Source organism: Lemur catta, chromosome 3 (assembly GCF_020740605.2).
Source record: "Lemur catta isolate mLemCat1 chromosome 3, mLemCat1.pri, whole genome shotgun sequence".
Taxonomy (NCBI): domain Eukaryota; kingdom Metazoa; phylum Chordata; class Mammalia; order Primates; family Lemuridae; genus Lemur; species Lemur catta.
In genome coordinates this window covers 19,318,611-19,346,500 of record NC_059130.1, presented here as the reverse complement: position 1 = coordinate 19,346,500, position 27,890 = coordinate 19,318,611, and the positions used below count along the sequence as shown (strand labels likewise).

The 27,890-nt window shown below is 45.4% G+C and overlaps 1 protein-coding gene and 1 long non-coding RNA gene across 2 annotated transcripts in view; one reads left to right on the top strand and one right to left on the bottom strand.

Annotated features, from left to right (window-relative positions):
- Nucleotides 1–8,415: 8,415 nt before the first annotated feature.
- The window catches only part of CASQ2 (calsequestrin 2), a 62,074-nt gene continuing 42,599 nt past the window's right edge, over nucleotides 8,416–27,890 (top strand). The window contains exon 1 of the mRNA XM_045546896.1: nucleotides 8,416–8,892. Coding sequence (XP_045402852.1) covers nucleotides 8,659–8,892 — 234 coding nt within the window. The 5' untranslated portion in view covers nucleotides 8,416–8,658. The remainder of the gene's footprint in view (nucleotides 8,893–27,890) is intronic.
- The window catches only part of LOC123635090, a 37,200-nt gene continuing 30,497 nt past the window's right edge, over nucleotides 21,188–27,890 (bottom strand). The window contains exon 3 of the long non-coding RNA XR_006734044.1: nucleotides 21,188–21,321. This is a non-coding gene — a long non-coding RNA (uncharacterized LOC123635090). The remainder of the gene's footprint in view (nucleotides 21,322–27,890) is intronic.

Below are 27,890 nucleotides of genomic sequence, written 5' to 3'. Positions count from 1 at the left end.
CTACACAATGCACTATAGATAAATATCTGTAATGAACAAAGGTACAAAAATTTTAAATAAAATTTTAGTAAATGAAATACAAAAATTTATAAGAAGGATAACACATCATGACCAAATGGGGTTTATATTATAAATTGAAGGTTGATTAAACTTTCCAAAATCAATTGATCAATTTGGTAATTTACCAAATAAACAAAGTTAAAAAGGAAAATCATATGGTCATTTCAATAGATGTAGAAAATGTATTTGACAAAATTCAACATCCATTCTTTTTTTAAATATCCATTCTTGATTAAAAAAAAAAAAAACTCTCAGACAACTAACTAGGAAAAGAAGTAAACTTCTGGCCGGGCACGGTGGCTCAAGCCTGTAATCCTAGCACTCTGGGAGGCCAAGGCGGGTGGATCATTCAAGGTCAGGAGTGCAAGACCAGCCTGAGCAAGAGCAAGACCCTGTTTCTATTAAAAATAGAAAGAAATTATCTGGACAACTAAAAATATATATAGAAAAAACTAGCCGGGCATGGTGGCACATACCTGTAGTCCCAGCTACTCGGGAGGCTGAGGCAGGAGGATCGCTTGAGCCCAGGAGTTTGAGGTTGCTGTGAGCTAGGCTGACGCCACAGCACTCTAGCCAGGGCAACAGAGCGAGACTCTGTCTCAAAAAAAAAAAAAAAAAAAAAAGGTAAACATCCTTAACCCAATAAAGGGCATCTACAGCTACCACCATGCCTAGTGGTGAAAAACTGAACTCTTTTCTCCTGAGATCAGGGACAAGACAAAGATGTCTACTTTCACCATGTCTATTCAACAATGAATGGAGGTCCCAGTCGGTACAATAAGGCAAACAAACAAACCAAAAAAAAGGTATTCAAATTTTAAGTGAAGAAATCAAAAGGTCTTTATTTGCAGATGACATACCATCTATGTAGAATATCCAATGGAATCTAAAAAACAGCTTCTAGAACAAATAAGTGAAGTTAGCAAGTTTACAGGATATAAGATCAATATACAAAAATCAATTGTATTTCTATTTATTGTCAACAAATGAAAATACAAATTTTTTCATTTATCATTTTACAAGCATCAAAAATATGAAATACTTAAAGATAAATCTGATAAAAGATATATGAACTGTACAGTGAAAACTATAAGATATTGCTGAAAGAAATTAAAGACTTAAATTTACGGAGAGATATACTATGTTCATGTTTCTGGAGACTCACTATTGCCAAGATATCAATTCTCCTCAAACAAAATCCCAACAGATATACATATATATTTTGGAACTTGACAAGCTGACGAAGTTCATGTGGAAATGCAAAGGACCTAGAATAGCCAAAACAACTTGAAAAAGAACGATGACAGAGGACTACCACTACCTGATTTCGAGACTTTCAAAGCTACAGTAATCAAAACTACGTGGTATTGACATTTAAAGAGATAAATAGATCAAAGGAACAAAATAGAGAGGCCAGAAATTGACTTACAGATACACAGATAACCAATTTTTAATAAAGATGTAAAGGCAGTTCAGTGGAGATGGACAGTCTTTTCAAGAAATGGTACAAAGACAATTGGATATCCTTATAAAAAAAAAACCTTTTATTATATTATAATTCACATTATATTAGCCAAAATGAATCACAGACCTAAATTTAATGTTCATAATAGATTTATATGTGAAAACAACTCAAATTTCCACTAATGGGGGAATAGATAAACAAATTGTGTATGTTGAAACAATGTAATTCTAGTTAGGGGTAAAAATGAATGGAATATTAATATATGCAGCATTATTGAGTCTCAAAATAATTATGCTAAGTGAAAGAAGCCAGAGTCCCCCCAAAAGTAGGTAATGTTTGCTACCTGATAGTGACAAAAAAGATCAGAGGCTGCCTGGGGACTGGGGTAGGGGATAGGGAGGAGAATGGATTATAGTAGGACTCGAGAAACTTGTGGGCAGTGGATATATTCACTATCTTGATTGTGGCGATGGTTTCATGGGTGTATGCATATGTCAAAACATATCAAATTTTACACCTCAAATATGTGTAGTTCATTGTATGTCAATTATATCTCAATTTAAATTATAAATTTTAAAAAGAAAAGATTCTAATCTTTCTTTCTTATATATATTTGCTTCCCAAACCAATGTTCTGTTTAAACATTTGCTGACAAATCAATCTTTCTCTTGCATAATTATTTTAATTAAATTAAACAGAATGAATGGTTTATAAACTGGCAAATTGAAATTTATCTTTATTCTGTATTAATGATTATTATTAGGAATGATAGTAAAACAAACTTTGTAATAGAGTCTGGAATATGGCAATCTAAAAATATTTGAAAATCAATTCTTCTTCGATATATTATGCAAGAATGACAACTTTTTTTAATTCCTAAAGGGAGACATTGTGAGATTGTCTAATACTATAAAAAGGGACGTCAAGGAGGTAGGGGAATGCGGATGCAGATTATTTTAGAGGTCCTGAGAGGTGTGAAGTGACTTGCCCAAAGAGACACATGTCCCACCTTTGAGTGGGGATCAAAAGAACCATGAATGTAAAAGGGCCCGATGAACTATACTGCGCTAAACTGCTCTCTCACCTGTTCAGTGCAGGCAAGGGAACTAGACAGAGAGAGAGACTATTCTTACAGGTAAAACAGCTGGGACCACAGGATAGGCAGCTTTTCTTCACGTTGGGAGTCAGTTTTCACTGTGTCACCCTCTGTGTTAGTTCCCTCTTGCTGCTGTAACAAATTGCCACAGACTTAGTGGTTAAAGCAGCACAGATGTGTGATCTCACAGTTAGGCAGGGCTGCGCTTCTTCTGGGGGTCCTGAGTGGAACCCCTGCCTTGCCTCTTCCCCCCGCGAGGGGCTGCCTGTGTTCCTCGGCTGCTGCCCCTGCGTCCCTCTGACCCCCACGTCTACCCTCACGTCTTCCGCTCTCACTCTGACCCGCCTGCCTCTTTCCCCAGGACCCCTGTGATCACACTGGGCCCACCAGGATAACCCAGGGTCATGGCCCCATCTCAAGATCCTCCTCGCAGTCACATCTGCAAAGTCCTTCTTGCCATAGAAGGTAACACAGTGACAGGATCTGAGGATTAGGACCTGCACATCCAGGTGGGGGAGGAAGGATTGTCCTGCCTACCATGCCTTCCATTTGGATACTTTGATGTGACCTCGAAATTCAGGCTTTTTTCTGTTCCTTTATTGCTACCCCTAGGACGTCTGCAATTTCCCTCTAGCTCCAGGGCAAATTCACCTTAAACTTTCCATGTATCTGTTCTTGTCCACTTTTTCTTCTGAATGAAATTCCTCATTTTCTTTCCTTCCTTTCTTTCTGTTAAACTATTCCTCTTGTTCCTCCTGTTAAAATACCTGGTTTCCCTTTATTTCCTTGTCCTAGAGATTCTGTGTAATCTGTTTTTCCATTTTCTCTGGAGGAGACAGAGAAGGCTCCCCTCTTTCAGCAGAGAAGTCTGGGGTCATAACAAGCAAGACAGACCAGGTTCAAATTCGGGCTCTGCAAATTAGCTGGGTGACTTAGGCACACTACTTGACCTTGCTTAGGAACCTCAGTTTCCTCATCTGAGAAATGGAAGGAATAATATCCAGCTTGAGGAAATTGAAGTGAGATGATGCATAAAATGTCATGAGCCAGTGACTGGCTTATAGCAAGCATTGAAAACATTAGTTCCCTTCTCCCTTCCTCCTGTACACACAGAAAGCAGAGGAGGTGATCCGGTGTAGGGCTAAAAACCAAACTCTATCCCCGACTGAGCAGTCTCACGTTGTGGGCAGCAGCTGTTGTTCTGTGGCAATGCCTGCTTGTCTAAGTGACCCCGTGACCTCCCTGAGAGAGCCATCTAGCCGGCGGTTACAGTTGGTAGAGAACAGACACAGGGGCTCGCCTGCTGGGTTCAAATATCAGCTCTGCCATTACTAGCCATGTGACCCTAGGCAAGTTACTTAACCTCTCTTTGCCTTAGTTTACCCATCTGTTAAGTGGGGATCCTAAAAGTACCAACCTCATAAGATTGTTAAGAGGAATAAATGCATTATATTCTTAAGTACTTAATATAAGTCTTGGCACAAAGTAATGCTAAAAATTTATTTAATAAATATTTGCTGAGAACTACTCTAGGCACCAGGCTGGTTGTGGGGACTACTAGGAACAGATGCTGTCCCTGCTCCAACAAGGCTCAGTTCAGCTGGTGGGAGAGGGGAGAATCCCCAGGGGGAGGGCTGTTTCCAAGAAGTACAGTATGTTCCGGGGCGTGAATGTCAGCCCCTGGTCTACACTGAGGGCTGCTCTGAGGAAGAGATATTTGTCAAAACTGGAATTGTGTTGGTGGAGCTTTAAGGCTCTTTGTCAAGCTAGCACTGACCTCTTTCTGCTTGGATCTGCTTGGGAATTTCCTGAGCTGGAAGGTGGGAAGGCTCCTGTGGCCACCTGATATTCAGAGTTAAGAGAAAAGAAGGGCCTTGGTGTTGTTAGCAGGCCTGTACTCCCTGCCCAGAGGATGCCCGAGGCTGTGGAGCACAAGGCTCTAGACACAAACATTTCTGCACACTCTATCCCAGGCCAACAACAGGCTGTACTTCTCTGGCCAGTGGCCCAGCAGAACAAGAGCAAAGAAAGATGCCATGTTCTCTTTTGTCCACTGGGTGGAGTATTTTAGCCAGAGAAGGGACCTCTGGAGGCAGTGACATGGTAGATCTTCGCCTTGGAGAAGAGGCAAGGGTGGACTTGTCAAGAGTCACACCTATCAAAACCCTCCTCCGCAGGTAACACTCATCAGACTTCCTCAGACCTGTGGGCTGTGCCCAGGCCTATTCTGGCAAAAGAAAATGTTCTCACAGATTTTAAAATTTGGGGGTCAGAAAGGGTCGTAAGAGATCGGTGAATCTGACCCTTTTTCACAAATTGGAAACGTGAGGGCCCGAGGGTGAGGGGACCCGACTCAGGTCACACAGGTAGGCCGAGCCCAGGTCTCCTGGTTCTCTCACTTGGAGCCACCTCAGAGGTGCTTAGATAGGAACCTGCAGACGTTCACATGTAGGCGTGAGCACGTAGGTGTTATTCCTACATAAGATAGTTGGAGAGAAAATTAAAGAGGTGGATAAAATGTCTTCTAGCCTCATCTCCCCCAGAGCTGGCGAAGTGCCCTTAGGCCTTGAGAGTGGGGGCGTCCACCTCTTCACCCCTGCCCAGGTCTCCTCCCTCAGCAGCCTGCTCCTGCCTCACTCTCTCCTCACCCCCAGCTCCTCCCCATGCTCTGCCCTCAAACATGCTTCCCCCAACCACCCATCCACCTCCACCGGCTCTCTCCTTGCCTTCTCAGTTCTTCAGAGCACCTGCCTCTGCTCCACACCACCTTGCAGGCACGCACATGCACGCACGCACATGCACACACACACACACACACACACACACACACACACACACACGCACATTTTGGTTTTGATTCTTGTCTGTCTCCCTTCTAGCGTGCATGCCGGGTGAGCTCAGGTTTGCAATGTATCCATCCCCAGTACCCAGAAGTGTGTCTGGCAAGTAGAAGATGCTGCATAAAAGTGTGTTTAATTGACAAATAAATGAAAGCCCGTGGCTTCAAGTCCTGATTCTCTGTAAAATCGATTATTGTGAAGATCAAATTAAATAATATATGCAAAATCATTCTGCCGCCTGTCAAGAATAAACAAATGAAAGGGACTAGGTTAGATTAGGGGTTCTAGGTGACACTCACTCACACAGTGAAGGCCTGGAAGAGGTTAACAAATCAAGGAGCCTATGGCATATATCGTGATAATTAGCATTCCTTTGCATTGATTTGTTCATTTTGTTTCACCCCTTCTTGTTCAAAAAAACGGAGCAAAAAGTGCTTGCTAATAGTACATAAAAACACACATATTTCAGCACAACCACATAAACCCGGAGCTCAGGACACACTGGCTTGGGCTGCAGCTAAAATTGGAATAAAAAGGCTGATTTGCAGGGTGCAAAGTTGACTCAGAAATGTGTGCAGCTGTCCTTCTTTAAAAAATAAATAAATTAAAATTAGTGAGCAATAAAGCAGAGGAAAAACAAAAATAGGAAAATAAAAGGCAGGCAAAAATAAGGCTGGAACATTAAATGGGAGCCATGAAAACCCACCTCTTCCTGACAGTGGGACACAAATTTAGGTGCTCACATCTACCGCAGATGCACGGGAAACCTGATCCCTGCCGCGTATGGCAGGGGCTGCGTGTCCTCAGGGCTGGGCTGCTTGGCCCCAAATACAGTCCACAGTCGAGGGACAGAAAGTTTCCACAACTGGGGCTTTCGGTTGTAAGCCATACGTTAGGGCTAAACTAAATTTTAAAAAATTATCCCTTTGCCCTGGTAGTTTTATCAATTGTAGGAAATTCAAAGACTCTGACTTTAAATATTTCCCAGTTTTTCAGTATCAGGTAAAAAAATTTTTTTTTAAGAAAACTACTTATATATTAAGAAAAGTAGAGCAAATTCTAAATAAAGGTAACCCAATGAGATTGAGACAACTGGGAACAGTTTTGGGAGGCTGACCTCGAAAAGACAAGACATACATTGTTTCACTCAGAAATCTATTTTCCCCCTAAATGTTCTAAAGAAAGCAACGCTCTTGCATGCTTGCCAATGACCTGGAAAGCTAAGTGCTTGTCAGAGTAGTTATTCTTGGCTCCATCTTTAAAAAAACACAGAAACTGTACCATGAGAAAGAACGGAACGCTGTCCAGGGCCTCATGGAGGGGCTCCAAGGCACTGGCTTCCTGGACGTGAAAGTGCAGCGTGGAGACAACTCCTCAGCCACGACTCTGAGCACAAGGCCCTCCGGCTGCAGTGGGGACCTCACCTCACTCAGAGAGGCCACCGAGCTGCTCTTTTTCTTCTAGGCCTTACGCAAGTGGAGCATGGTAGAGTCCTGTTTCCAAAGCTGATTTTACAACTGAAGGAAGACACAAACTTGGCCAGAATCGTGAGGCTGTAGATTCCTCTGAACAGTGGAAAGACATGGCTGGACCATTGTTTGACCAGACGGTCAGGGAGCCACTTAGGAAAAGGGGTGTCTGCAGGGGAATCGCCAGGGTCAGAGGCAGGGTGGGCAGGGGCAGCGGCTCGGAGGTGAGGCTGAATCCTCACCCTGGCAATCAGTAACTCCGCCGCCTCAGCTGAGTAGCTGCTCTCTCCGAACCTCGGTTAGCTCCGGTGTAAAGTGAGCACTGATCACTTCTGCCCAAACCGCCTGCTGGATTCAAGGAGAAAATGGACAGGAAAGGGTGCACAGACCGTTAATATTAGATACCGATAAATAATTATTATAGTAACCAACGTTCCACCACCTCCAGTGAGAATGAAGTAAGTACAATAGCTACCGTTTTTAAGCAGCTACTTTGTGCCATGTTTTTCCATCTAGATGTTCCAAACCTTATAGTTATAATCATCTCCATTTTACACGGGGGGAAACAGAAAATCAGAGAGGGCGAGTGATCCTCCAAAGTTCATCAGCTCTTAAACAGCAGAGCAGGGATTTGAGCTCTGATCTGTCTGGCTCCAGGACCGTCTACGCCAGTCTGTCTAAATGAAACTGAAAGGGGAAAAATGATGCATTAAGGGTGAATATAAACAGAAGAAATATGACAGGGATGATAACAGAAAACCCAAGAGGGTTTCTGAGGGACACTGTTGAACCTTGATTTATTTAATTTTAAAATGGGGACAGGTTCTCCTGGCAGCTGCAGGGTTTGGCTGTGGGCAGGGACAGTAGGAAAGGAGCTGAAGCCCAGGTGGGCAGGGGCCTCTGGAGCTTTGTGTGCAGGGCTGGTGGGAAAGGGTGTCCCTGGCCCAGTGGCCGGCAGAGGGTTTCTGAGAAGAGAGGACGGGAGGCAGGGAAAGACAGGGACAGAAGGTGAAGTCCACCATCTAGGGGCTCTGTTTTGTTCCATGTCACGGTGGTGGCAGGGTATGAGCAGCCTGCCAGGAGGGGACAGGCTGAATGACCTCCCTGGAGTCATTTAAGAACTCCATAATGTGTGAGTGGCATTCTGGGTGTTCCAACTTCTCCCTTTGCTTATTGGTGCCGTAGTCCCTTATCTCTCTCTCCTCTCATTTTTCCTCCCTCCCTCTTGAGTTTCTTTCTCTCCTTTGACCTCTTAGCCTCCTTACTTCATGTGTGGACATCCTCTATGTCCTCCTGCCTCCTCCCTCTCCGCCACACTGACAGACCGTATCAGCGAATCCCTCAACAGTGTCATATCTAACTTTTTATTCATTGCATGATTTATTTTTAGCCTGAAACAACTGCATCCTAAAAATGGAGTTCCTAATGAGACAGGGGCTGGGCAGAGCTATGTAAGGTATCTGGGGCTTGGCCTGCCAGCCTCCCTAGCCTGGCTCCCATTCTACGAGCGTGTGTGTGTGAGCCTCCGCTCTTTGTCCCAAGCCCACGATTTCAGAGCTAGCTGGACCCAAGGAGGTGAAGTGTCACTTTTTGGCCCCAGGAGGGGCAAAGAAGAGAGACCAAATCAGCCTTTCTGCTCCCCACTCAGCTCAACAAGACTTCCGAGAATCTTTTGTCCTCTCTCCTGCAAGAAGTATTTTTGGGAACAAGAAACAAAACTTTTCCCAAATGAAGAGAACTCATCTGTTTGTTGTGGGGGTCTATTTGCTGACCTCTTGCAGGGCAGAAGAGGGGCTTAACTTCCCCACGTATGATGGGAAGGACCGAGTCGTAAGTCTTTCTGAGAAGAACTTCAAGCAGGTTTTGAAGAAATACGACGTGCTCTGCCTCTACTACCATGAGCCGGTGTCTTCAGATAAAGTCGCCCAAAAACAGTTCCAGCTGAAAGAAATTGTGCTCGAGGTGAGTGGGCAAAGGGGCACGCTGGCCACGCATGGGTGAGCGTGGGTGTCGGGGTGCGTCTTCGGCCAGGGTGTGGGTGTGGGAATGAGGGTGCAGACAAGGCATACTGAGGTCTGCTGCATTCTGGTCTCCCCCGTAAACCAGTAGATGACCTTGTTGCAAAGCTGGGATGTGCGAACAATGAGGGGTGGAGAGGACAGAACGTGTTGCACAGGGATGTGTCTGATTTAAAGTCTTTCATATCATGCTCCTGGGGACTTTCCAAGAGCCCTTGTCCCAGCCACTGTCTTTTGGGAGAGAAAGTTAAATCTATTGTTAAAACTCCCGGCTGGAATGAAATTCAAGGATCCCGTGTGTGGTTTCATTCAGTGCCACGTCCCGCTCTTGCTCCCTGGAGCCGCCCCGTTGTCATTCTGGAGATACCAGGGTCGTTTGACCTTGCCTTTCTTCACGGGTCGGATTTTTTTCTCTTGTGATTTGCCTTCAGTCAGCATCACAGATACAGCTGTGGGAGATCTGAGCTGCATGTTCATTAACGGGATTTTTTTTTTTTTCCCTCAGAAAGTTCTTGGTGTGCGTTTAGGGCAGATGCTGAAGTCAGTTCTTATTTTATCTGCATTACGTGGCCTGTTTGTAACCTGGCACCAGGGCCCATTTTCTAGTCCTCTGCAAGTGCCTCAGAAACTACTCCCGCAGCTCCTCCTGGACAGCTCAAGATCGCTTACACTGTAGGACACCTGGGTGCCAAGAATCCTAGTGGCTACTGAGACTTCTCCTCAGTCCCCATGCCCAGCCTAGGCGCAAATCTGCGAAAAATGCTGTCTGAGAATTACAGTCTATTAACCAGCACGGCCAGAGAACTCAGGTTAACTAAATAGTTTGACTAACAGTATTGCCATATAAAACCCATGTGGATTTGAATTTTTTTTTTAAAAATTCACTGTAATAAAATCCAGCAAAACCATCCTCAATATATCAAAACTATCTTGGATGATTTAAAAAACACTTCAGAATCCTAAAGTGTCTTCCAATCAGCATACAAACACACACCTCCTTTCACAGGATTTTTATGTGGTGGGGTGGTTATGACAGAGAGCTCCGGTTGACAAATGCTAAGCATTTAAAAAATATCACCACTCTCATTATATTTTTCCTCAGGTTCCTGAGGGCTGAATGTGGATGTTCAGTTCCCTCTGCAGGTTGCAAGAGAAGAGAAAGCAGGGACGGTTATTAGGTCTTTGAGCTACAGGAATGAGAACATCACAGGCTGGGAAAGAATAAGACACAGAGCATAGCTGCTGCTTGGCCCATGAAATCAACACTTACGTGATCATTTCATCTCAAACTGCCATAGTCAATTATTGAGAGATATTTCTGTGAACATGTTAATTGAAGGCATAAGGATTCTCCTGTATACGCCCCACACTGTTCAGCTAGGCTGGAACTCAGAATGCCTTTGGGTGGCCAGTGAAGGCAGTGACAGCCATTTCTGATTCCCTATCATATTTTTTTAAAAGAAGAAATACGTATGTGTATCTGCCCCAAGTATATACCTTCCCGACTCTAAGTTCTGGGCCCTCAAGCAAAATCAGAAGGAGGGGCTTCCCCTGGGCTCACAATCCCTCCAGACACCTTTGATCCGAGAGTGCCCCTTTCCGGAGTGGGTGCCGCCCGGCTGAGACCGGCGGGGGAGCTCTGCACAGGGGCTAGCCCGATGCCCCTCAGGCTCTTAATGCTGGGGTGGGGCATCATTAGGGAAAAAGGACACAGAACTTGGAGTCAGAAGATCTGGATTTCAGTTCTGGCTTTGCTTCTACTAGACACGTGACACAAGGCAGGTTACTTAATTTCTTATCTATAAATAAGGAAAAAATAATAACTATCATACAGCCTTAAAGGATGATCAAATAATGATAATGAATATTTATGGAGTGCTTACTTGTGCAGGGACTGTTCTAAGCACTTTGTGTATGTTAGCTTGCTTAATCCTTACAATAACTCTGTAAAGTAGGTACAATTACTATCCCCATTTTATAGATGGGGAAACTGAGGCAGAGAGGCTACGTTGCCCAAGGCCACACAGCTAGTGCAGGTGAAGGCAGTCTTGTTCCCTACACTGCACTACTCCTGGAATCAGTGAGACAGTGCACAGGGAGCTGCTGAATACCCTGTTTAATATTCTTTCTAGAGTCTTCCTTAGAGTTGCTCAGCCTATGGGCCTGGGCCTGGTGATGCCAGCTGTGTCACCAACAGGGCTGAGGAGCACGTAGTCTTGGCAGCACTGCTCATGCAAAAGTCCGAGCCAGGGAGGAGGCCTGGGCTCCGTCAGTGAAGGCGGGAGAGGGCCGGGCCTGTGTTGAGACAACTGTCAGGTGCAGGCTTTGCTTCTCAGTGTCCAGGGGGAAAAGGGCTCTGGGAATTCCGTGAATAGAAAGAGAGAATATGTATGAGTCTTTAAGTTTTCTTCATGGTCAAAACAATTATTTTGTCCCCTTAATCTCCTGGACTCCAAACTTGCACTAAGAAAAATATTCTGCCAGTTCCAGGGCTACAGCTGTTAGGTGGGTGCAGAGAATAGAGAAGGCAGCCCTCAGTGCACGTCCACAGGCAGTGTGGCCTGGGCACGACCCAGCCGCTGAGGGGAGCCGGCTCCCTGCCTCCTAGCAGCTTAGGAAGGCGGCTTCCCACGTATGTTACCGTAACCCACCATGACCTAGTACACACAGACACATACACACGCAACTGAAACAAAAGTTTCATGGGACAATACTTATTACTTGGCTTTTTAAGCAATTCCTTCCTCTTCTATTTTCTCTTCTGGTCTATTCTATTTCACTTAAAAAAATTTGATCCCAACCTATTAAGTTGATTTCACTCTCTAATGATGAGTCGTCATCCCCAGGTTGAAAAATCCGAGGAATTTTTAGGGATTAGACGCTTATAACTCTTCACACAAGAGCTACCCCATTCTGAGAAAGCTCCAAAGGCACTGTGGTCATCATGTACATTTTATCTGTATCTCTCAGGGATGTCAATAAACAGACCCAGAAACAGCCCATCCAGGGGGCAGGGAGGTCACGGTCTGATGAGGAGCTTGAAATGCTGTGCAGTCAGTCAGTCTCTGCCACTCACTCTGTGTTGGGCCCTGCGGCAGATGCTGTGGATACAGAGAAAATGAGGCACGCGAGTGGCTCACAGCCTAATGCTGAAGGAGACATGCAAACAAAAAGCTACAGTGCAATGGGGTCTGTGTAACAGCAGAGCAACGTTTAAGTTTCTCTGGGAGTTCAGAGGGAAGAGGAAGAGCCAGAAGTGGTTTCTGAAATGAGCAGGAATTTACCAGGCAAGATAGAAAGGGCAGGGGAGGGAATTGTAAAAGCAAAGATTCTGATAGTTCTCAAATATTTTTCCATCCACTAGCTTTTTCCTAAAGTTTGGCCAGGAGGGCCTCATTCCTTTAGGATAAGATTGTTATTCCTACTTAGCGCAGTCCCTCTGGGAGAGGTAGCCCTTTAAGATGTTGCCAATCATTTACATCCCATATGCCCGAGTCTAAATCTGTTGTAAAAACAGCGTTTGACAAGGGGAAGAGAAGAGAGAGAATATAAGGCCACTAAAAGCTTAGCAGGAAAAGGCCAAGTAAAATGACACCAGGAGGCACCAGACTCAGACTTTGCTTTCCAGTCTGCCAGGGTCTAGCTCTGGGGGGCCCAAGGGTCAGTGCTTGGCCCACAGTTCTGTGCAGATGTGCTATACATGCTTGTTACGTGAGCGAAGGAATGAATGAAACGTTAGAGCTCAAAGGGCCTTGGCACTCATCTAGATTGCTCTGGATCCCTCAGTTCATAGATGGAGCCTTGGCTTAAGCAGCTGGTGACCCTGATCCCTGGCTGGGCACTCTTCATCAACAAAATAGCACATACTCATTCAGAAAGTTCAGACTATATGGAAAAGGACTTAAAAGAGGCAATAAAAATCACACCCCCAAATAAGCGTGGTTAATGTTCTGATAGATTTCTTTCCAGTATTTTTTTCTATATATAAACAAACATTTTTCAGTTGGGATCGCACCATTTATGCAGGTTTGTTTTCAGTTTTTTCATTTCCATGTCATTAAATAATTGTATATTCTTTGCAAACCTAATGTTAATGCCAGCATAGTATTCCACTATATCACCATACATATTTTAAAAATATTTTCCGTATTTTGGGGTCCTGACACAGTTTTCTGGGATTTTAAAATCTTTGTCTATTTGGAGTTTTCCTTTTTTTTTTTCTTTTTTGTTTTTGAGACAGGGTCTTGCTCTGTTGCCCAGGCTGGTGTGCAGTGGCATCATCATAGCTCACTGCTGCCTCAAACTCCTAGGCTCAAGCAATCCTCCCACCTCAGCCTCCCAAGTGGCTAGGACTACAGGTGTGTGCCACCACATCTGGCTAATTTTTCTTACTTTTTATAGAGATGGAGTCTCGCTGTGTTGCCCATGCTGGCCTCAAACTCCTGGCTTCAGCGATCCTCCTGCCTCAGCCTTCCAAAGTGCTGGGATTACAGGTGTGAGCCACTGCACACTGCACCTGGCCTCTGCTTAGATTTTCATTTTCGTTTTAATGAACATATCTTTGACTTTTGGCTAGACTGATTTTTTTTCCTAAAATTATTTGCCACTTACATATTTTTTTCTTCCATGAATTATTTTTCTATGCTTTTTCTCATTTTTCTATCAGGGTGTCAGCACAAATTATAAAGGGAGTTGCAATTTTGTGTGCTGTCTCTTGCAGCTTCAGCCAAGATAGTAAATTTAGTCACAGCACAGTGTCCAAGTCCTACTAGCATTAGAGGACTCACAGACAAAGAGGGGGACACAGCCATGAATTCAGTTTCCCCTTGCTCCTTTGCTTGCTGCTTCCGCTTTCACCTTGAAATTGCTGTGCAAGCTGTCGCTCCTATCTTGTTCGTAAATTGCCAGAGAAAGTCCTTCAACACCACCATCTTCCCTCAGGTTAAAATGCTTGAGGGATGGCATGCTCTAACACCAGCTTCCAAATCAGGTAGACCTGGTTATTTGCAGAGGGGAGACGACTGCATTGTTGCAAGGACTGAATGAGGCAGCGCTGCAAGAGCGCAGCTTCTGGAACACAGAAGGTACTTAACAGATGCTGGCTACTTTCAGCCCACATTCCCCTTCGCAGTCAGGATTTCCAGCACAACACAGCCTACCCCCATCAGTTTACAGACTAGAAAACCAGGCCTCTGGAGCTTGGGACGGGAAATACAGTGCCATATTGCTTATTCACAGCCAGCTGAGCCCTGCAGAGGAGTGACTTGCCCGGGGTCACACTCTCATGCCCCCTCTGTTTAGCATGCCCTCTGTACTCCAGGGCTTTGCTGCACCTGTGCTGTGTACATTCTGCAACCCGGTCAACACCGCTTATTAATTCAGGCCCCTCCCCATTCTCAGTCACGTTGTCTCACTCCCTAGGAGAGGGGCTCCCAGTTTCCTTCTAACTCCTTCTATTCATATCATAACTTACTCATTCTCCGCATGGGGACATGTCGGATTTCTCCCTCTAGATTGGAAGCCACCTGAAATCAAAGCAAACTTGGTCCTAGGGGAACCAAAAAAGAAAGTCAAAAACAAACAGAGAAAAAGCTGAAACAAGTTCACATTGGGCAAAAATCAAGGACCCACTTGTGAATTAAAAGCATAATGGAATGAATGAACGTGTCATGTGACAATGTGGCAGAAGGAGTCCCAGCTGGCGGTGCGTGAGCAGCATGGTGTCCCAGATGCGAGTTCCCGAGCTCCCTGGACGTGGCATCCCCGTTCTGCCCAACACCTAAGCTGGGATGGGGGATCACCGGCCCTTCCCTCCCCCTCTGGCCTCCACATGAGTCTCATTCTTCACTCCAGGGCCCTCAGCCTGCCCTGTCCTCTGCACCACTCCTGTGCTAGGAAACCAGCATCCCAAACTGAAAAGGAAGGCAGGAAAGGGAAAAAGCCTTTTACTGGTGAACTTCACATTTACAGAAGCAATTTTATAGCCACGTAAACCTTCTCTAGAAGGAAAGGAGAAAGAAAACACACGTGGACCTCAGAGCTCCGTTTTAGGGTCTCTGGGCACTTTTCACTTCGTATTCACATACTTCACATGTAAAGTCAATGCTGTTAACTGTGTATGTGTGTTTTAGGTGGCAGGTGGGGGTAGGAGACAAGGGGTGCAAGGAAATAGCCCAACCTGTAACCGGTGTTCATTTATTGGGTTTGGGGAAGCTATGGGGGATTGTCTCAGGCAAGTCAGTGAATGTTTCAGGACGTGAAAATAAGTACTGTGAATCCCTGAATAGAAATAATTATTCATTCATCAAATATTCATTGCTTCTAACAGACACTCAGTAATCTTTGCATGAATGAATGAAAGAATGAATGAATGGATGATGAAAGAGCAATGCTTCCCACATTGTGAACAGTAGAACTTTGTTCATTTGTTTAGGGTGAACTAGGTCCCTCGCACCGGCAGGCAATCTGGTGTCTCAGCACAAAAACAGCCACATCATCTCGGTAGTTGAACACCAGGCTGACCTGCTGCTCCTGTCGTTTTTCAACAGGCCACAGCTAGAGTTCAAGGTCTGAGGCTGCTCCTCACTGCCCCCTCGTTGGGGTCCTTGTGCTCTTCCTGCTTAAGAAGATCTCACTTTAGCTCACCACATAGAAGCTGTGAGGACACTCTGCCACCATCCACACACAATGTGCCGAGGGGCTCCTTCCCAAGCTTTCTTGGGTATTAAATGGCAGGACCACTACCTAAAAAATATTGGAAATGCCCTATCCATTGGCAAGAAAGTTGCTGTTATGACCAATTTTCCAGTTCTGGTACCCAGGTTAGTTTCCAATAATTGTTAGGTGGTGATTCTAGCACGGGTTATCCATTAGGACCTGCAGAGGAGGGAGAGACTGGCTCCATAACCCACGGCAGAATCTATCATCAGAATCCTGTGCAATGTAGGCCTCTAGCTTCTGCAGCTGTGTGGTGGGTCTCTTGGTGCCACCGCTCTCAGTCTGCTACGGTCCCTAACAGACTGAGCTCCCTTCTTTGTTCAGCTCTCAGGCTCCTAATTGATCTGTATACCAGAGAAAAGTAACCTTTAGCTGGAAGCGACTGCAGCCTTTTCAGACTTTGCCATGTTCCCAGCATCGTTGACAGGGCTCGTGTGTACTCTAAGAGCACAGCTATCCTCACACGTCCAACCCCAGACAAGGTAGCAGTACTGGGGAGCAGCAGACAGTGGGATTCAGAGCATCTGAACTTCTCTTCCATTTATCCATTGTTTGAACCTGGGCAAGTCACAGAGATTCACCTCATTCCATTCATTTATATAATCCATATATAAAATCATCCATAAAAAATCAACCATGTAGTTTCTACCTCAATGACTTAAGAGAATTAAATGAAAGCAGGTAAGTAAGAATTTCTTATAAAATCATAAGAAGTTATACAAGAGTCAGGTATTATTTTTGTTATGTCAGTTATTTTTGAAGAAATTCTTCTATGTAGAATGACTAATTAAGTGCTTGAAAAATAATTGGTGCTTATTGACGTGCTTTCCCTTCACCTGTCACTTGAACTTCCGTACCTGTTCTTAGTCAACTGCAGTAGTTCTTAACTTTGGTTGCATACTGGAATCACCTAAGGAGTTTGTAAAAATATTGTTGCCTGGGCCTCATCCCTCCCAGATACTAGTTTAACTGGTCATTGGATGAGGGGTGATGTCCAAACACTATAATTTTTAAAAGCTCACTTGGCAGTCCTAATGTGCAGCGAAGTTTGAAGACCACTTGAGCCTCAGTGCTCAAAATGTGGTCCCCAGACTAGTGACAGTGGCATTATCCATGAGCATGTTAGTAATGAAGACTCCCAGGCCCCGTCCCAGAAGCAGAATCTACATTTAAATGGGATCCCTGGGAAGTTTGTAGGCACATTAAAGTTTGCAAGCTGTGTCCCAGTCTATTAGGTTGGAGAAATTTTCTGGATGACTGGAATCATGTTGGTCTTTGGTCTTTGGTCTATTGGACCTGTTGGTATACCTCTGATTTAGAGAGCTGTTGGGATGTTAAGTTGGTTCTGAGGGTGCAAGGATTTAGGTCTGTCTGAGACTCAGCCTGGATTCTCCCACTGACCCCTCACTCACACAGTCAGTGATTAATACTTTGGACCTCCTTGGAAGAGAACGATCTTGGACTAGAGAAGCCTTGCTCTATTTGAGAGCTTTCCAGTGGAACTGCCTGGTTTTCTAAGACCAAATCAGAAGGTGCCCTTCTAAGTGTTCTTAGACACTTAGGTCAGGGGCCAGGATTGACTTTTAGAAATAGAAGACATGCATCTATTAATATGTGGTTGCTGTGGCTTACTACCCCTTTCTTCCAAGAGATGACAAATCTGAGAACCCTGGAGTATATGGTTGTGGGATACTAAGATGCTATGATGTTCAATAGGAAACTATGGGAAAGCTTCTCAGTGCAACTGGAGAGTGTTCCATAATGTGAAGCTAAGTCTTGTGAACACTTGAGTAGAAATATTCATTTTTTCATTTATTCATGAAATATTGGTCTTATTTTCTGTCTTAGTCTGTTTAGTGTTGTTATAACAGAATACCTGAGGCTTGGTAACTTATAAAGAAAAGAGGTTTATTTGGCTTATGATTCTGGTGTCTGGAAAGTTCAAGACTGGCAGCTACATCTGGTGAGGGCCTCATGCTACTTTAACTCATGGTGGAAAGCAGAAAGCAGAGAGCGCAAGTGGAACAGGCACATGCAAAGAGATCACATGGTGAGAGAGGAAGCAAGACAGAGACCCCAAGGAAGCCGACTTTTTTTTAACAACCTGCTCTCTTGGGAAGGAATAAACCCATTCCCATGAGAACTTACTCACCCCACCCAGGAGGGCATTAATCTATTCCTGGGGGATCTGCCTCCATGACTCAAACACCTCCCACTGGACCCCACCTCCCAACACTGACACATTGGGAATAAAATTTCAACCTGAGTTTAGGCGGGGACAAACCACACCCAAACCATGTCACCTACAAAGACACAGATGGCCTGGCCCCTGACGTCTAAAGAGATGGTCCTCTTTTGTTGATGGTAAGAACTCGCTTCCTTTAGGTCTATGCCTAAATGTCACCTTATCAAAGAACTTAGCACCCTGACCACCTATGTGAACCATATTCTCCCAGCGCTCCTTGTACCTCCTATTCCCTGATTTGTTTTTCTCTATAGTACTTGGCTGACATATTGTATATTTTTGATACCCTCTATAGAATGTAAAATCCACAAAGGCAAGGATTTTGTTCTACTCCTTTCTGTAGATCACTGCCTGACTCAGTGGGTATTCCACAGTATTTGTTGAACAAATGTTGAATGAACAGAAAGAGAAGGAGGAGAAGGGAGATAGCATGTATTATGAACGTACCATAAACCATGTCCCATACGGGTGCTTTATGTAAGTTATTTTATTTAATTCTTACAACATATTCTCACATTACAGGCAGAGAAATGGGCTAGAGAGTTAAGTCAAAATTTCTCAAAGTCACTAAGCTATAAAATAGCAGAGCATGAAGCAGGGTTTGAACCCACACTTATTTGGTTCCAAATGACAAGTTCCTTCCACTATGCCAAGGAGCAGCTGAAAGGGATTACCTCATGTTTGTAGGCAGTGCCAACTTATGAAGGGACAAGTGTCTTTAGTTTGTACTCTGGATTTTCACCCACACTTGAGCAACATTAAATTGTCTGACTCTACTACGTGTTGAACCTAAATGATGAGTGTGAGCAAATGGACTAGTGCTTAACACCTACTTGGAATTTAATAAATGTTTGCTGGATGGATGTATGGATGCATGGATAGATGGAGAGAGAGAGAAAAAAAAGGCAAGGGATTATAAATGCATTGCCTATACTGAAAATATATTTATCCTTGATTTCTGTTTTTAAGTTAAATTAAATTTTTAAAAAGTATTGAGAACAATAGTAAAGAGATTGAATCTGTCAGCTTCAGGGGCCTGTTTGTTACCCTTGCTTAATCCCACCAAAATATGGGTAAAACTGATTTTATTTTTTTAACCATGGGACTCTCAGCCCAAAATATATACACACGTGGGCAGAAACCTCTGGGCTTTATAAGGCTGACCATGCATTCTAAACCTATTTAGCACTGGAAAATGTCCTAGTGATTGCATTTCCAAACCCCAAGAGAGGAAGGCAAAATGAAAGTTGCTGGAGTCAAGTAAATCTACAGATGGAGCGATGTGGGAATACTAGGCAGAGAATAGCAACACACACAGGATTCAGGGTTTTTTTTCCAACTGTTTACTGCCCAAAGATGGCACTCTCCAAACTCAACACCTGCTCCACTCTGAAAAATCAGACGAGGTCAGGCTTATTTTGGTTTGGCATTGAGAACGAATCCTCATATAGAGCCCCTACTCTCTCAGGAGATGCTCACTTTTAAATTGCAGTTCTCTGTAAAGCCCAGTGCTGTTGAACTCTTTGATGAGAGCTTGCTGAATACTTCTCAGTAATACAACCGATGCTTGGAGCGAGATGGTGAAAGAACAACCAGTGCTATTTTTAAGAGCATGGATTGAGCTCATTATAGTTAAATTCTTCCTTCTCCTATAAAATTAATAAGGAAATAGAGGTTTTACAAAATGGAAAATACTCTATTGACTAAGAAATGAAATCTTCTTCTCTCACTACTCTCACCCCAAACAGCCCTCAAGCACACATAGGATACCTGATCACCATATTCCTTAGGTCAACCTCCTCCAAAAGTTATAAATTGTTAAAAGGGGACATGAGCTACCATGCAAGTCACCATTATGGAAACATTATAAGGGCTATTATAATACAAAGCAGTAAAAAAAAAAGTAAGAAATAAAACATGTTTCAGAATCACAAGATTTTTCTTCAAAATGAGCAGCCCTACTTACTGTCTAGCAGTTTGAGCTTCACAGGTTGGCATGGAGTATTTTTATATAATTATCAGCTTGGCCTTAGCACACATCTAAAATGACTTCAATCCAGAAAGCCAGCGCCCTGAAGTACTGCGCCTATTCAAAGAAGCCTCGTGGTGGCGGGGAGGGGGGTGGGGAATCTGCGCCCTTCTGATTTCAAGATTGTTCTTTTTTAAGCACCAAAGGAGGCAAGAAAAGTTTCATCTTTCTCTGCTACAGGACTTTTAATAAAAGGATTTGTTCTGTAAAATTTGGATTCAGTCAAAAGGCCACACTTAAGGACCTAGAAGGCCGCAGGTTCCCCACCCCTGCAAGACTTCTCTGTTTGATCAACTGGATGTGATAGGCTGTAATTATCCTGATAAGCTGTTTCTGTTTGGACAGCCACCCAGGAAAACGGCCAGTGAGGCATCTTGCAATGTGATGGGCTGGGCAGGCAGGAGCTGCTTCTGCATGCCCAGAGTGCCTGGTTCCAGGAGGGCCCGCCGGCTGCCCAGGTGCCCAAGCCAGGCAGGCCTCTCCTCGCCATCTGCCATATTCTGGGCTGGCCAGGCCAGCCACAGGTGCTCTCTCACCTGCTCACCTGCCTGTACCTTACACGACATGCACAGCCACTCTGGCTTAGGAAACCTGACCGTGAGCCTGACCACACATACTCTATTTACACGTGATGGAAATTAGTGCATCCCCAGAAAGTGTGGGGAGAAGTGTATATAGCACATAAATGGCAATTGGCAACAGTGTCTGGCAGTGTAGGACGCACAGGTTTGGAGTTAGACCCACCTGGGTTTGAATCCTTGCACTAGCTCTATGACCGCAGGCAGGCCACTTAAGTCCTCAAGGCAGTGATTTGAGGGGTACCTCCTTTGTAAACTATAAACCACTGTACCTTTCTCATGGGGTTCTTATAAAGATGAAACAGGTGATGTGTGAAGTGACCAGCACAGGCTTGGTGCTCAGTAAAGGGCTGCTCTGGAAATCACTGTGTACGTGAAAGCCCGTGGAAACCGCCACTCTCCACCCAAGTTAGTTAGGAATGATGTTTGTTGTCATTCTTAGATGCCATCAAAATAAACACTGGTCAGATATTTCATAAAGTTCAGCCAAGCAGTAATGGGTTCCTCTTTTGTTTTTAATGTGCCCTGTGGAAGAGATAGGGCAAAGATCTGTTTGTCCAGCCATTATTTTACATTTAGGAGGTCTCTCCATGAGCTGAAGCCCTCCCATCCCCCTTTTTCAAATGAAGAGTATCAACCTTCATTGAAGGTTAGTTTAAAAGGGGCTGATCTCTCTCTGGCTCCAGAAAAGCACTGACACTGTGTGGGACATTTTCCCAGGGAGAGTTGGCAGGAGGGACTACCAGAGGAGGTCAGGTTTTGGGCTGCCAGACTGCGTCTTCACAGGCCCTGGGGCACAGAATTCTGTTGAGAAAAATTGGAAAAAGGCATGGCTTAGCCCCATGTTGGACAGATCTAGTTTTTAAAAATCCCATTGCAGCAATATTTTTAGTATAAAACAAAATATAACAAACAAAAAGCCTGGCCTTCAGGGACAGCCTCCCTCATTCTGTCAGTTTGGACATTATAAAATACTACACAATGAAAGATTGTGGTTGTGTGTTAGAGACTGTGGTAGAGCGGTGGTTCTCGGTGTGTGGGCCCAAGACCAGGTCCTGGGCCCTGGTCAGAAATGCAGATTCTTGGATCCCACCCCAGACCTGCTGAATCAGACACTCTGGGGCGGACCCTGCAATCTGTTTTCAAGAATGCCGATGTGCACCCAGGTTCAAGAACCACTGCCTTAGTGCAGTGGGGTCTGCGTGTAGTTAATGCGTAGGGAACGTTCACTAACACTTGTAAACATGTTACTTCTGCAAGATTAGATCTCATTTTTTAGATTAGAAAATTGAGATCAGATAAATTGTGACCCACTCGGAGTCTCACAGCTGATAAACAGTCAAGCCAGGGTTGGGGCCCAGGTCTCTCGGAGGTCAGGAGTGCAGGAGTAGAATGGAATGAATGGGAGTCGGGCTCTGGAGCCAGAGTGTCGGGGTGGGGATCCCGGTGGGGTCACTTAAGCTCTGCACAGCCCTGGGCAAGTCGGTCAACCACTCTGTGCCTCCATTTCCTCATCTGCAAGCCTCTACCTCATGAGGGTTCTGTAAAGATTCAGTAAGATAATTCTTGTAAGGTAGTTGGAGCAGTAACTCGCATGTAGTAAACACCCAGTAAATGCTATTTGTATTGTTGTTGTCGTTACACTGCCTCTCAGACTGTGGAAAAAATACACAGCGTCCGCCCTTGGATCTCTTCCTAGGCATTGACCAAGGTGACAGTCCCAAAGTGCCAATAAAAACAATCAACAGCCTCCCTCTGCCCCCAAGCCTCTTTCAGGGGCCACCCTTTCCAGATCCAAGAGGCCCCAATATTCTCTTGAATCCTGTAAAATAGCTGTCCCATCCCTCGGCCAGCCTCCTCCACGGCTATGTCATGTGCCAACCGCCCGGCTATACATAGCCCAGGACTAATTCGAGGGCACCAGAAAGTGATGGGAGATTACCGGAGATAAACGCCAGCTCTCCGGTTTCAGGGAGGACACACAGTTGTTGAATCGTTTGACATGGCGCCAGATGGTATCAGGGACAGTGGGTAAAAACAGCCGTTTGGCTCTTGGCTTCCGTGGAAAGAGCAGCGCTGCAGCCAGGGTATTTTTAATGACTGGCCTGAGGGACATTCACTCTGAGCAGAGATCTGTGACATTCCCCACAGGCTCCTCAGTTCCAATTGTTTTTTTTTCAGATTCCTGACCTTGCAGAAAGTAATGCCCACCCACCTCTCTTTAATAAGTAGCCACCTCCTTTTTCTCTACTGCCCCACACCCTCCCCTCCTTCCCTCTGAGCACGAGGTAGGTGAGTCTTTCTCCTCCACAAGACAGGTCTTGGGAGGTGGTACAAAGGGGCTTTCTTCTTGTCTTTCCCTCCCTGGACGAGGGCTGATTGGAGGGACGTGGAGCATTGGGGGTGCTGTCCTGCAAGGCCCTTGCTGCTGTGCTAGTTTACCCGTAATGTCACAGGCAAACTTCTTCAACAAGTGATCCACACGCGCTCTAACTTGTCCTTGCCACCCACTCAACCGTTTAACTCCCAGTGCTTTGGCTTCTGTCCTGGCTCTTCTCTAAAAGGTCACCCACGACTTACCAGTCCTGAAATGAGAGACCTCACGAGGGTCCCACCCCTCCTTGACTCCCTGCAACATTTGATAAGCCCACCTGCTCCTCCATGACTTTGGAGTCATGATGCTAGGGTCCTTGTCCTCCTCTCACTTCTCCTACAGCTCCTCTTGGCCTCCAGGACGAGCTTTTCTTGCTCTTGTCTCTGAGGCAGCCAGCCCTTGACCCTGTGGCTTTCTTGCAGGCTCCCGTGTCCCCTGCCCTCACGCCTTCACCTCTCACTCCCACAGCTCCACTCAGGACCCTTCCCCAGGCCTAGTCGCCCACTCACGCTCCTGGATGCACTTCCATTACCATGGACTCACTGCATCTGACTCCACCCTGAGAAGCTTGCCCCTGGTCCTGGCATGGCCTCCTGATGTCACTGTGTGTGCTTCGCTCCGTGCCCTGGCTGGAGACGCTGAAATCATCTCTCCTCCTCCCTCTTCTTTGGTCTCCCTCCGTTCTCTCTCCAAAGCCAAGGAAGAGTTACCTGGTCTGACTGATTCTCAACTTGTAGCATCCCCTGCAGGAGTCACTTCTCTCATTGCCACTGCCATGGTCTGAGACCAGCACCATCGCCCACTCAGACTGTGGCATCAGCCTCCCCACTGGCCATGTTTCTTTTCCACTGTCCTTTCTGTCTCTCTGGTCTACACCCTCAGATACACCCTCCCCAAACTCAAATTAGTCATATTGTTCTTCTACTCAAACAACTTCCAAATCAGAACTTCCAGTCCTAATATTCAAAATCCTTCACACTCTTTTTCTCATAGGCCTTAACACAGGACTCCTTTCAGCCCCCCAAGTAAGTCTACTGCTCAAGTAGCTCAGCCTGTTCTCCCCCACACCCCCGCACAACCACCCCTGCACGCCTCTGCTCAGGCCTTTCTTCTTCCCGGGGTGCCCTTGCTGTCCCATCCGCCCGTCCTCACACTCCTCTTCCAAGGTCTCGCTGGGCCCCCTCTTCCAAGCAGCCTCCCCCTTCCCTCATTCTTTTATGTAAGAAACTACTATGTTTTGAGATCTACTCTGCCCAGGTACTGTACCAGGTGCTGGAGATAACGTAGGGAGAAAAACAGACATGGACACGGAGCTTACATGGCAGTTGATAGACAAATAATCATGTAAGTTGATGTGCACTTACAAACTGAGAAAGGGTTGCAAATGACAAGCAGAGGGCACTACGGTCAAGGGTAGAAAGGGATAAAAAGAGTAAAAACTGAGATTGGGAGTTAGGGAATGTCTTTTGAGGAGCTGACATTTAAGTGTAGACTTCAGGAACAGGAGAAGTTGTCAAAGAATGGGGGGAAGGGTCTTCTAGAAAGAGGGAAGGGCGTTTGTGGAGGCACAGCATGTGTGGGGTGAATTAGGACAAGGCGCCCCCTGCAGGCGGCTGAAGCCATGCCCTGCCTAGGGCGCTGGAGCACAGCTGAATGAGGTGATCCTGTGCAAAGACCTGAGCCAGGAAGGAGCTTGCTGTTTTGAGGCGCTGAAGAAGACTGCATTAGCTAAGAGACAGCGTGACCCCAAATGAGGCCAGAAAGGCAGGTGGTCCAAACCATGCTGTTGGCCATGTTAGGGATTTGAGATTCATCCCCAGTGCGTGGGAATTAAGTCCACCGTACTTACCACAGCCCGCTAGGCTCTGCATGATTTGATCCCCAGCCCATGAGCTCACTCTCTCTAAGTCTCCTAAGCCCTTTTCTGTCCCAGTCCTTTAGCATCTAGAGCTAATTTTTTTTATTGTTTAATAGTTTCCACCTTCATTAAATCACCAGGTTCTTGAAGCTGACATGCATCTTACACATTTTTGTTTTGCACAGTACCTTAACACAGTAGGTCTTCGATTAATGGTTGTTGTTCTCTTTCTGTTACAATACTTTAGGCTATGGTACTATTGAATTGGCACAGGATCCAGAACCCTATCCACCTGTCATAATACTGAGAAGAAAATCTAATGTTTATTAAGCACGTACTGCTTGCCAAGAACTGTGCCAAGCACTTCATATAAATTATTTCAGTTAATCTTCAAAACCATCCTATGAAATAGATATTGTTATTGTCCACATTTGACATTGGAGTCACAGCACAGGCTTGTGACCAAGTCAGGAATCCAGGTCTCTGATTCTAAGGCCTGTGCTTTTAACTACTGGGATATACTATTCCATGGGTCATTTATTCATTTGAAGATGAGATCTACTTGGACCCTGGCTTTGCAGAGGTGACAGTGATGCAATAAATACCTACAGGATACAATATTAAAAAAGACCAAGTATGGCTATACTATAAATATCCACTTCTTTCCTATTGAATTATGCATATTATTTACATAGACCTTTTTAAAAAGTTCTTCTTGTACTCGAAAGAATCAGCAATGGTTAGAGCAAATCCTAATGTTTCTAGAAAGAATAAACACTGACCAATGCCCAGGGGCTGCACATAACCAACCGATGAGAGACAGCTCCGCTCTCTGGGATGGACGGACGGCAGGCAAGACTGTCTGAGAAGTAACCAACCAACCAAACAAACAAAACCAGCAGAGGAATGGTTATAAGTCAATAAGAGAAAATTGCAATCACATCTAAAAAGAGAATGCCAATTTTCTGGGAATTTATGAGACATACTGATGCTTCCTTTTCTACTCATACATTTAACTCTTAGTCGCTGTTTTTGGTGACAATTGTCTCTTGTGTCTTTGGCTCACAGGCCCCTTGAACTTGTGATATACTCAGACCAATCCCTCCATTCATCCCCAAGTATGCTGAGTGTCTCCAAGGAACTGTGCAAGATACAGAAGGAGCCCAACACAGGGCCCTTCTTAGGAAGGAAAGAGTCACAATACCAAAGAGACTTATGCGCCACTCCGACAATTATAGAATAAGCGCCACTGTGCTCCTGTGCTGAGCTGCTGGAGTTCCAGATAGGAGAATGGGGTGAAAGGGGAGCCTAGAGCTGGGCTCTGCAGATGAGGGTGACTAGGGCTGGCAGCGACCTGAGAGCACAGTGACACTGGGCTGCAGGAGAGAAGAGAGGCGAACATGTGAGCTAGAGATTTAAGGCCGGAGCAAAGGCAGAGGCAGGGCTGAGCCAAATGTGAGAGGCAGTGTCCTGTCTGCCCCTTGGCCCAGCAGGGGCCCCTGGTCCTGAGGGGGCCAGGCCATGGCAGGAGTCAGCCCAGAATGCCCCAGGCTTCCACCACACCCCTTCTCCCCCTCCAGCCTCACTGCTCTCTGGGGTTGCTCCCAGCCCTAGCCACCCTCAGCTTAGGCCTACGGAGGGTGCTTGCTGAGGCTGACGGCAGTGATGACAGAGCTCAAGTGGGCAGGCTTGGGGCCTAATCAGGGTGGGAGGCGAGGATGACGGGAGTGCTGCTGGGATTTTAAGGGTGCCAGGGAGGAGGCGGGCAGGCCCCAGCTAGCATGGAATCCTGGCCCATCTGTGATTGCCTGCTCTGTCTAGCCATCCACCGCACAGGACGATGATTGGCTGCACTTAGCTAACCAGGAAGTCAGGAAAACAGAATTGTATTCATTTGAGATAGCACCTCCCACTCTTATATCTCCAAAAGTCACATATAAATATCAATAAGATGACTAGAAGGCCATGCTTTCCATGCCTAGGAGAGGCACACATTTGCATCTACCTAAGAACAAAATATGGTAGTATATGCCTAGGAGAGGTCAGAGTTAAATTCCCTGTTTAATTCTCAGAGTTAATTTCTTTCTTGTTTGTTATTCTTACTGTTATTAATACTTCTTTCCTATGCCAAGCGTGGGCCCATGGGTCACAGGTAGAACTCTATGACATGTCACTTGGATGAACTGACAACCATTTATAGCAGTGTTTTCCAGGGTGTGGTTTGAGATCTGCTGTGTCAGAATCATGGGGTGTGGTAGTGCGGTTTATAAAAATGTGGATTCCTGAGCTCCATCCAGCTCTATTCTCTATTCTTCGGTGCTGAGGTCCAGGAAGCCCCATTTCATCCCCCAGGTGATTTTTATGCACACTAAGAACCACTGTCAGAGGCTCAAATTCTAGGAGAAGGACAACTTACTATGTCACAAAGCCATTAGGTCTCATCAGTATTGACTTTCAATGATAGACAAGGGAACATTTAGCTTAAGGTTTTGACAGCATTAAATGGGACAGAGTGGCTTACACCGAAAACCAGAAAACTCATTCAACAATGACCTTGTCTAATAATTTGAATGCAATAGATGAAAGACAAGTGACCTTGCAGAAAGACTGGTCTATTTAGGCATTGTAGGAAAGCTCAAGATGAGTCATACACAAACACTGATGCTGCCTTTCATCCTAAGTCTGTCCTAGTCCCAGCCAAAATCCAAGAAGAAAACTGCATGGGGGTTGGGCCAAGGGGGAGGGGCAGCAGTGCCATTTGTTACCTTCTCCCCACCAAGGCCACCCCTCAGGGCAGCTCTCTGTGCTTCTGCCCAGTCTCCTGCCTCTCAGAGGAAGGGAGTGGTAGGAGCCAGAGAGAAAGAGGGAGAATGAGGAGCAGGTGAGAAGGTCAGGGAGGGAAGAATGAATAGGCAAAGAAAGACCTCAGGAAGTTATAACAGGAGACGAAAGCCACGGGAGAAGCCACAGGTGCTGGGAAAAATGAAAGAAAAACATAGGAATGAAGAAGATATGAAAGATGCAACTATAGAACAGAAAGTAGAAGGATGTATAGTGTGAGCTGTGGAGCCAGCTAGATCCAGGGTCAATACACCTAGAAGACAAGAAACCCTAAAGGTATCTGCAGCAAACAACAGAACT